The 11412-nt window shown below is 33.9% G+C and overlaps 1 protein-coding gene across 2 annotated transcripts; it reads right to left on the reverse strand.

Annotated features, from left to right (window-relative positions):
* Window positions 1–716: 716 nt before the first annotated feature.
* Window positions 717–11043, reverse strand: LOC110026523 (flavin-containing monooxygenase FMO GS-OX-like 3). 2 transcript variants are annotated; one of them, XM_020727489.1, is made up of 7 exons: window positions 10388–11043; window positions 2699–2769; window positions 2379–2531; window positions 2157–2239; window positions 1419–1554; window positions 1115–1288; window positions 717–998 (listed from the first exon to the last, which is right to left on the reverse strand). In XM_020727489.1, the coding sequence occupies exons 1-7, from the start codon at window positions 10914–10916 to the stop codon at window positions 795–797; spliced, it is 1350 nt and encodes a 449-aa protein (XP_020583148.1). In that variant the 5' UTR covers window positions 10917–11043; the 3' UTR covers window positions 717–794. The 2 variants fall into 2 exon arrangements, with proteins under 2 accessions (XP_020583148.1, XP_020583147.1); XM_020727488.1 differs by lacking the exon at window positions 717–998 and having other exon boundaries at window positions 1140–1314; window positions 10388–11008.
* Window positions 11044–11412: the final 369 nt, after the last annotated feature.

The following is an 11412-nucleotide window of genomic DNA, read 5'->3' on the forward strand; positions in this document are numbered from 1 at the left end:
GAATTAGAGAACTTTAGAGTAATAGATTAAAACCCCCTAATTTGGTTTATTGTTTTAGGTTTTGATGCGAGATGTTAGCCTCCAGGTGGAGGGATAAAAGAGAAATCTAGAGTGAGAGCTAGTATCTTCTCTATCTAGCCCGTCTTCAGAACTATTCAAACTTAGATTAACCAATGTTCTTTATAGCATCTCTAGTAAGGGCAAATAATATAATTGCTCCTATTTGTCACAATTTGTCTCACTACTTATTTTACTTTTTACACAAGTCATTAATTTCACTGCATGAGGAATGGTACTTTTAATATATTAAACTCCACTTTCTGATTTTCACTAAGTATTTTAGTTTAGAAGTAGAAGTAGAACTATTCAAACTCCGTGGGATCGATATTCAGAGCTTAATCAGAAAGTCCTATATTACTTGATAACGATATGTATGCTTGCATAAAATCCCTACTATTTAAAGATATAATTGAAACCTTACTTTGTTTGGGATCAAGTTTTTGGCGCCTAGTGGTGTCAACTTCATAAATCCTTACATATAAAAAATATCGGGATCAACTATCAATCTTTTTTTATTTTTCTTGGTTTAATTGTTACACCACTCCAATCTGAACAATCGAATAATAGTTCACTGATTAATTTTGTTATGAATTAATGGGTTTTTTTACTCCTATTGCTAACAGCACCCATCAAGCTATAAAGTGGAAGCCTTGTCAAAAAAAAATCATGAAATTTTCTAACAAACATAAAAGTTTTCAGAAATTACATATCTCGTCATTAATAAGACCACCAAACTAAATCTGTAGTCTTGAAGATGAAATGAAAATATTCCTGAGATGTTCATAAGCTTCCATGACCAAATCATCATAATCCCACTCATCTCTATATCTGTCTGGTTTTGCAGCCCTGTTTTTCCTATTTGCATGATACAAGAGCTTCCTCCAATCTTCTACTTGAGGATGCCCACATTCTCCTGCCAACCAATTCACATACTCAAACTGCAAAAACCAACAAAAATTATAGGTAGATTTATAAAACCATTGCCTTTTAAAAAATAAATAAAGAAAGAAAATTATAGGTATTTATATAAAAATTTCTAAAAGAAGAAGGATACATGGTAATTTTCAATATTATGCGTGTATCTTTTGGGCCGGCCAGCAATCTGCATTTCAAAATACAATTTTTTTACATCTTCCATCATTTCTTCTTGTGTCGGAAGTACTATCCTTCCTGATAGAACACCAGCAATCCACTTTCCTTGCAATTGAAACAATGGGAAAGGAATGATCTGAAAATAAGAACGGCTAATTTTATCTGACAAATAATGAGCACAAAATATTTTTCAGCTTTATCATATTAGAGTTGAGAAACAAAAAAATAAGATAAAATAAAAAAATAAATAAATAAAGAGAGGAAACCTTTGTGGTTAATCCAACGAAGGAAAGATATGGAGCCAGCAATGGCGGAAAGACATGCTTATAAAGAGGTCCTACTCGGTTGTCATCCACATTCACAATGCCGCTTGTTTTAAGGAAAGGAAAGTGATACTTGTATCTGCAGCATTTTTCAGATTTAGAGCATAATATTCAAAACAAATTCATTTAGAATAATAATATTTCAAACCATAAGCGATTTACTTCACCCTACTTAAATTGTTTTTTACATAATAGTTAGAACATTATTTTTAAAGAAAATTAAAATGATTTATTTTCATACATCTTTCATCATTCATCGTGAATTATTTTATCTTTCAACCTTAATAGTAATCAGACTATTCATATTATATATTCTTTCTTCAGTCTAGTCTGATCGCTAAAGATTCCATCCCCAACTACTAAGGGTGCGTTTGGGGCAGCTTGTGTTTATCCAGATAAGCAGCTTATTCTGAAACGTGGCTCGTAGGTGACCCGCGGGGTCCGACCCGTGGCTTGCGTTTAGTCTAAAAATACAACATCGTTTTCGTATAAGCTGCCGAAATGTGTTTTCTAAACGGTGATGCGGCGTTTTGGAAACGCGCTAAATCTGTGATATTTCTTATTTTTCATGGCATTCCAAGGCTTTAAAAATATAATTAAAGGGAATTACAGCTTATAATCTTACTGTGACCTATAGCAGAACTATAATTATAAATTACTTTAAAAACAGAGCGCTTATACCCAGTACAATGCATGATAACATCAACATTGGCAGAACTTCCATCTTGGAACAGCACAGTTCCATCACCATGCGCTTTCACAATCTACAGGAGACCAAAAGTGCAAGAATTATATTAGGAAATGACATGAAAATCATTTGAGATTAATGAAGCCAGCGGGGAAATCATAATAAACCTACATATATGGCATGGATGGCAAGGATTTGAGAGAAGAGAAGCTTACCATAGAATGAATAATAATGTTGTGATGGGCAGGATCCATGATGGGAGTTCCTCCAGATGCTGATCTGCTTGCAATATGAACTTCTTTTGCAAAACCAGCAATGTCTTTTGAGATATCCGCCGCACTTGCAGAACTTCCAATTATTACAACCACCTTTACATTTTAAGAAAATGAGTCCAGATCAATGAGGATGTTTTAATAAATTTGATTTATTTATTTATTTATTTTATTTTTTCATGGTCTAGATTAAGAAATAATGACATTTGATGGAGGAATAAAGAAAAAAAGAAAGAAAATAAAATTGTAAAGGAGGGTCATACCAGACCTAGAAAAGGCTCAGGAACTCTGTAATTGTGGCTGTGCATTTGCTTCCCAGGCCATGAATCAATGCCTGAAGAAGGCAGATGTTGATGTCAGAGTAAGTTTATATCAAATATGGATGGTTTTGGTTTTCTTAATGATTTTTTTTCTTTGGTATTATATATTTTAGCTTATGATGTTTTTAGCTAGGATTTTTTTTTTTTAGCGATTTACACACACAGCATATAATTCCTATGAATTTACATCGCCGCATGCAGAGATGTATGCGGTGTCTGATCCTGACCGTAGATCACGATAATCTACGGTCATGATGTATTTCAGTGGCACCACTTTAATTTTTTTTTTTTTCAAAAAAATTTTGATTGGATCCACGGTCAGGATCAAACACCGCATTCATCTCTGTATGCAGTGTATGTATGCAATAATTTTTCGTAGTGTAAGGGGGAGGGCTTACCTACATAGCACACAATTGTTCTCATGTATTTACATATCTCACACCTAAACAATCATATTTACACACATGACACTCAAATATTTAAAAATGACAAAAAAAAGCATTACTATCACTTTTTAAAAGTGAATTATCGACATATTACATCCTTTGGCGCTGATACACAGAGGTCTTTTTATTTTTCAGAGCATCAGGGCCCTCCATTTTTCTGCACGCAATATTTTATCCTGAATTACGAAAATCCTTTCCCTACGGCAATCGTACGCAGCTTGGTGTACGGTCCCTCAATTAAGACCGTAACCTACCAAAAAAGTGTATGACAGTGGGCCCAAATTTAAAAAAATTATAAATTTATTTAATTAAATATTAAAGACGTGGCTTAAGTTAATAAGAGGTCGTACCTACGGCGTTCGTATGGAAAAACCGCTCCACAATTACACCCTTCCATTCGTAAAAGATTGGAAGTTTAGGTGCAAGATATGTTAATAAATAAGAATTTATCAACAGTTGTGCATCACTTCAAAAGTTTATTAAGAGAGGTATATTAAAGATTTGAGAGTTATGCATGTAAATTTGAAAGTTTATGTGTTAGATATGTAAATAAATAAAATTTGTGTGCTATGTATGTAAATGGCCTTTTAAATTAAGAGCCATAATTTTCAAAACGAACCAACAAGCCATGCCGTATCTGTCAGTTTACATGCCGTATCTGTTAGATATGGTAAAAGAGGCATAGATGGGACAATTACATACATAGCACGTGAAACATTACTATTTACAAATTTAGCACCCTCATTCATCAATTTTAAACAAATTCTCAATGATTTTGATTGTGGCACGCATAACGCAGTGGCTCAAAGATTTCATCTGGTGTTAGTTTTGTAAATTGCAATTTTTTTTGTGTTTTGTTGATGTAATTGTGGCTGCCTCTCCATTGATGATAGTTTGATTTTGTGTCGAGTTAATTTGACTTTAAATTGCTCGATTCCAGTCAATTAGGTTTAGTTAATTTTAATCTAAATTTGAGTCGAGACAAAAATTTCTCTGATTTCAATTGATTTATAAACCAAACTATACATAGATATACTTATTTATAAGAAATTTTACAAATTTAGGAAGGAGGATTGCATCAGGATTCCACGTGTACAGTTACGTGCAAAGTCCAATGAAATCAGGCGACGTGAAGGTACAAAAAAAAAAAATCGACCCGGTAACACGGAAATATTCACACTGTGTTATTCTGCGTTATTCAGGTATTATTGTATGTTATTCAAGAGTTTGTGTTCTGAAAATATTCTCGGTGTTATAATAATACAATAACACATCAATAACACTTGAATAATACACAATAACACCTGAATAACACATAATAACACTGGAATAACACGGGAGGAATATTCTCTTATGTTACCGGATAGATTTAATTTTTTCTCCTGTCACCGTCGCGTGGCGTGATTTCATTGGATTTCGCATGTAACTCTACATGTGGAGTCCTGATGCAATATTTTCTCCAAATCTAGACACATAGATATGAAGATCAAATCTCAAATTAGGTCATTCGTATTTGAAACAATACATGGTCCATTCGAAATACCTAATTTTTTATTGTTTTTATATTCAGTTGTTGAAATTTAGCTGTAGAAATCATTGCTAATTTGTGAGAGGATTGTAAAGAAAATAAAAATTAAATAAGGAAAATAAAAGATTCCTCACGACCTTTTTGCTGGCTACCATGGGCTGAACCAGACAACCTTAAAACAACGATTTCGTGGCGCTTTTATTCTATCATTAAATGCTATGTAAAGCATTGATTTCACTATATATATATATATATATATATACACATATCTACATATATGTGTATCTATACATACATATTGATACGTGATCAATAAATTTTTATTATCTAACAAGAATCTTGATATATTTTTTTTTTTAACAACAAACATTCAAAATTAAAATTCAAGATCAATCTGACTTCAATCAAGTCCATATCAAGTAATTAAAGCAAATTTGGAGTCTTAGATTCGTTAATTGAATTGTCAAATTCACTCCACATTTCACATAATTATAGTCAAATTGAGTGTCTTGACGGAAGAATCCAACGACGTAAGCTCGTTTATTTCTGAAGCCATTAAGGCCATCAAATCTTTGAAAACCTCCCTTTAATCAAGGGTGATCAGTATCGACAGTCCAATCAAGTGGTTATGGGACTTATTGCCCAAATGACCAAAATGTCCTTCCCCATAGGCTGTAAGTAAATCCTTTCTCTTCACTTAAGAGGAGGAGGAGAATGTGTCAAATCTCAATGATATTTGAAGACCGAACGATAACTTTCAAACTCCGTAGTCGCTGACCATTATCGACCACAGTAGGCTGCCACCTGCTCTCCATTTTCGGCGTGTTTGCTTAAGAAGCATATTGAATATGCTGCAATAAAATATCACAAATAAAAAGTTTTATCCTTATGTTTTATACTAAAAAGTGATGTCTCTGGCGTAAAATAGTAAATCCGAAAAAAAGGTTGCAGCTACCAATCAGTGTCACACAAACTACGATTTATGTGACTGAATATGACTTATGTAGCTAACTACTGCTGCTGACTACGATCTATATAACTAACTATTCCTGTAAGTACCGACAATGATATTGTGATAACTATAATCTATGTAACTAACTACTGTTACAGCTACTGATTATGGACTGTGTAGCTAACTACCACTACAGTACCAATTATGTCTCATGTGAGTAACGAAGTCTTATGTAGCTAATTGTTGCTGCAGCTATCAAGTACAACATTTGTAACTAACTACGACCTATGTAGTTAAGTACCACTATATCTACCAATGACTATCTATGTGAACACCTATGATCTATATGGTTACCTGCTACTGTAGCTTCTAACTATTACCTCTGTGACCAACTAACGCTACTGCAACAACCAACTACAACCAATGACCAACTACGATCTGTGTGGCTAACTGCTACTCCAACATCTCACTACGGTCGCTTTGGCCAACTTACGTTACAATAACTATCAAGTATTGCATATGTGACAAATTACTACTATAATCACTGATACACCTAAAATATATAGTCTTTATGTACACATTTTTATACCTATTTTTTAGATATTGCGATTTAATGAAACATATTTGTGTGTTTTTCATTAATGTACAATAAAATAGATGAAAATTAATAAAAAGAGTGAAAAAAGGATCAAATTTGGAGCAAAAATGAGAATGTGCAAAAATAAACTGGGGCGCCTAAGTGCCAAGGACCGACGCTTACGCGCCAGTTAAATAGAGAGAGCCACGCCTAAGCGTCAGGTACCCCGCACTAAAGGTCAAAAGTAGTTATTTGATGTTTCATTGAATTTGGACAAATTTTTGAAGAGGTGTTTGAAGCAACCCTTGGTAAGAACGTGGGGAATAGTTAATGAACACGAAAATTTATTCAATTGACTTTTGAAAGGGGGCAACTTCTAGAAGATTCATTGAATGTGGACACATTTTGAAGAGACACTAAGGTAACTCTTGGATTTTTATAAAAGTAAACTTGGGATATCCATGGAGGAGGCCAATCATCATCTATCCATCCAGACCGACCAGTGTCAACCACCACATACGCTGCCGTCGCCGCCCACCTTTTCTTTTTATTTTGAGCTTTAGTTTGTTTTGTGAGTGAAGGAAAAGATTCAAAGGAACTTCAAGAAAATTGGTGGAGAGGAATTTGAGATAAGGCTTTATCTTTGTGAATACATTTGATTTTAATTTAGACTTCTTGTTTGTGTGCATGATTTCTACTTTTAAACTCAAGTGTCTCGTTGTGTTTTCTCCATGAATTTTGTGTAGTTTTCTTTATCTTTTTCCTTAAAAAGATAAGTGATTAAGTATTGGTGGGAAGTTGTGTGAAGTATTAGACTTTAATGTTGGAGGAGGTTGTGATGATTTTAAACCTTGTTAAACCTTGTACTTCATTTACTTCTTGATTTGACCATTAAAAATGTTAATACATGTTGTGAGAACATGTAAAATCCGAGATGATATTATCTCAGTCAACAAATGATAAGAATCACATTTGATTTCATGGATGAGAATGTAGTTCATTGGGTTGAGTACAAATAAATAGGGAAATAAACTTAGAAGGGTGTAGAATTATAGTACTTTAGAGTGACAGACTAAAGCCCTTAATTTGATTTATAGTTTTAGGTTTTGATACGAGATGTTAGCCCCTAGGTTGAGGGAGAAGAGTGAACTCTAGAGTGAGAGCTAGTGTCGTCCTTACTTGACCAGTCTTCAAGGCTATTCAAAATATAGATTAGTCAATGCTCTTTATAGCATCTCTAGTAAAGGTAAAGAATATTATTATTCCTATTTAGCACAACACAATTAAAATACTTTCACAACATAATTTTTATACTTGTTACTGATTCATGATAAGAAAAAATATATTTTATTTATATTGAATTCATCTTGCAAATATCTAGTTAAATTAATTATTTACTTACTTCATTTTCAATTATCAAAAATTACAAAAAGAATTGAACCTTTCATTCCTATTATAACATCTAGAGTTCAAGTAAGAATATTTTGCTAAGTAAAATTTTGTTATCTATGTTCTCTTGTTTCGTAAAATGCATATTGTAGTTATCCCTGTGGGTTTGATATTCGAGGCTTAATCAAAAAATCTTATATTACTTGATAACGATACATATACTTATATAGTATCTCATATTTAAATATTATATCTGTATCTTATTCTCTTTGAAGTTAAGAATTTTTCAAGCTTTTGCTTGGGATCAAGTTTTTTTTGGCTTTGTTGCAAAGTAAGAATTATAATTAAGTAAGTTAAAATTATAATCGCATACATCGCATTAGCATCTATAAAGACAATTGACACCATGTTTTTCACGCCGTTGACGAGGATAATTAACGAATATTGCAAGATTTTTAAGGAAATTTTTAGAAAGCAAATTTTTATTTTGATAAAGTCTTATTTAAATTTTTAGATTTATTATAGGAATATTGTAGTGTTGTTTTTTATATAAAGTTCTTGTTTGTGTGTTTTATTTTATGTGTTTTGTAGTAATGTATGCGTAGTTCTGGTTCCACAGTACTTGTGCCCTTAGAATCTGAATTAGAAATAACCATTAGAAAAATTAAAAAATTTAAAATTACTGAAAAAAATAAAAAATTTTAAGAAACAACAAGTCAAAATAATCAAAATGTTGAAGAGTTTAGACCTTTAAGAGATTGTGCAAACCCTACGGTGGATGAATTTCATTGCAGTAGTCGAAAACCCACTGTAGTGACTAATTCATTTGAACTTAAACCCACTATTATCCAAATGGTATCAAATAATCAGTTTGGGAGAGCACCAACTGAAGATCCAAATTTTCATCTTGCTAATTTTCAAAAATTGTGTGCTATATTTAAATATGATGGTGTATCAGATGATATTATAAGACTTAGACTTTTTCCTTTCTCACTGAGAGATAATGCTAAGATATGGTTACATTCGTTAGCACTTGGATCTATCAGAACTTGAGGTGATTTAGCGCAGAAATTCCTTGCTAAATATTTTCCACCATCCAAAAATGCAAAGTTTAGAAATGATATTACATCTTTTTGTCAGTTTGAAGGGGAATCTATTTATGAAGCATGAGAACGATTTAAAGAACTACTGAGAAATTGTCCACACCATATTATATCAGATTAGTTAATAATTCAAACATTTTACAATGAATTAGTTGGATCTCTTAGATCTATTATCGATGCCATTGCTGGTGGTTCATTGATGTTAAAACCATTTCGTGACGCTTATGCTTTAATTGAAGAGATAGTTACTAATAATTTTCAATGACCTTCTGAAAGGGTAAATCTTAAGAAAATAGTCAATATTCATGAATCTGATGCTTTTACAAGTGATTATATCCTCCAACCGGTGTAACTAACTATGACATATGTAGCAAAGTGTTACTGTAGTGACCAACTATGGCATATGTGACTAATTATAGTCTTTGTAGCTAACTACTATTATAGCTACCAACTAAAACCTATGTGAGTAGCTACAACTTATATTGTTAAATGCTACTACATTTACTTATTAATACTTATGTGGCTAACTACGACCTATATAGCTGCTTGCAACTATTGTTACTGACTACTGCTTGTGTGACTAAGACATATATTGGTAACTGCTACTGTAGCTACCAACTACGACCTATGTAACTATGACCTTTGTAGTCAAGTGCTAATACAACTACAGAGTATGGTCTTTGACTAACAACGACTTATGTAACTAACTGCTATGACATATGTGATGAACTACAGCCTGTGAAGCTAAATGCTACTATAGCTACCAACTACGACCTATATGAACAACAATTACCTATATGGCTAATAAATTTAGCTTTTAGCAATGATCTCTTAGCCAACTAAAACAATTGCAACTATGAACAAAGCCTAATTTAACTCACCATGCCATATTGCATAACTACTACTACTATAACTTTCAACTGTGAGCTTTGTGGTCAATTGATGTTACTACAACTACTAACTGTCTCCTACATGACCAACTACAATCTATGTGGTTAACTACTACTACAACCATCTACTATGACCAATGCGATAAACTATGACCTATATGAAAAATTACTATAACAACTTTCTGTTACAGTCTCTATGGCTAACTAATGCTCTTATAGTTATAAATTAGAGCCTATGCGGCCAGTTCCTACGATAGATTTCCACCACGATCTTTGTGTTTGATTAACAATATTATGGCTTCCAACTATAACTTTTGTGGCTAACTGTCACTATATCAACCACCACTTAAGGCTTCTGAGGCCAATTGCCACTATTGCAACCACCACTACAACTTTCATGATCAAACACATTTTTTGTCTTCCAACTAAGGCTATGTAATTATGAGCATTTTAATTCCATCTCCAATTCAGGAGAAGAACATACCCAAGTACTTACAATATTATAATATATTATTTTATCGGGCTAGACCCCATGATTTTTTTCCTTTCAGAGTTTTTAGACATAAAAATGCCTTGGAGTCTCTTCCAGCTACTTTCTAGTTATTTGTGTGTCCGTTGAATTATCGTAAAATGCTAAGATGTCAATAAGGTCAAACTTAGGTAAATTTAAGCAAATTTAAATTGAGGCTATGAATTATTATTATTATTATTATTATTTGCCGGCAGGATTAGAAATGAAGAATATACCTGGAATCTCAGCTACACGAGGCTCGGAGTAGTGCCCTACGCATACGACAACCGCATCGAACACCTCCCTCTCATCCCCAACAGCGCCGGCAACCGTCCTCGACACCACCTCCCACCTTCCCTCCCCTTCCATTTCCACGCGCATCACTTCGCTCCCAAACCGTACAAGCCCGCACAGCCCCGAATCCCTCGCAAAAGCCTTCAAATACCGAAGCACCTCCCGATGGCCTGGAAATCGCCGGCAATCTTCTTCTCCGCCTACGGAGATGAAGGGGTAGTCCAAAAATCCCATGGATTCTCGAGGAATATTTGTGCGGAGAGAATCGTAGAGGCTCGAGTGGACGATCTCGCGGTCAGGATCGAGACTAAGGGGGTCCGATTCGACGGCGGCGGAGTAGATCCAGGCACCTCCGACATTGGCCGATCGTTCGAAAACGGCGACGGTGTGGCCTTCACGCCGGAGCTCGCGGGAGGTTGAGAGACCTGCTGCGCCGGCTCCGATGACGGCGACTCGGCGAGTGGATGGCATGATCGGTGCGGGGGTGAAGGTCGATCCGGGGATAGGGTTGGAAGTATGGCGAACCAGCAGGGGAGAAGTTTGGGGAAGTCCAAGTGGAGTGAGGAGAGTGAAGATACCGTCAGGCGCGAGAAAAATTATTAGCTCCTAATTCATTGGAGCATCACGTGTTAAGGGGTTTTATCATTTTTAAAACTGATTATATCACAGTGGGTCCATCTAACACGTGGCATTTCACTGTTGGACTTCGAAAATTACGATAGGATAAATAATCTCTTATTTAATTTTATATTTTTATTTAAATAAAACATTAATATTATATATATATATATATATATATATATATATTACATGCCACCAAATTTCTAAGTATTTACAAATATAACACGTAAAGGTTAAATACAAACCAACGAAATTCTACGTATTACATATATAACACTTAAATGTTAATTAAGTACATTTATATTATCCAAATTTTTCATATCACATAAAAAATTTTATAGTTTAA

The sequence above is a fragment of the Phalaenopsis equestris genome, unplaced genomic scaffold (assembly GCF_001263595.1).
Source record: "Phalaenopsis equestris unplaced genomic scaffold, ASM126359v1 Scaffold000374, whole genome shotgun sequence".
Lineage (NCBI taxonomy): Eukaryota > Viridiplantae > Streptophyta > Magnoliopsida > Asparagales > Orchidaceae > Phalaenopsis > Phalaenopsis equestris.

Excerpts from the sequence above, each read along its gene's own strand:
- LOC110026523 (XM_020727489.1), bottom strand. The coding sequence starts at position 10,916 with ATGCCATCCACTCGCCGAGTCGCCGTCATCGGAGCCGGCGCAGCAGGT. Across the intron at positions 2,770-10,387 it reads TCGTGTAGCTGAGATTCCAG|GCATTGATTCATGGCCTGGG; the intron begins GTATATTCTTCA and ends TGCCTTCTTCAG. Across the intron at positions 999-1,114 it reads ATAATATTGAAAATTACCAT|TTTGAGTATGTGAATTGGTT; the intron begins GTATCCTTCTTC and ends TGGTTTTTGCAG.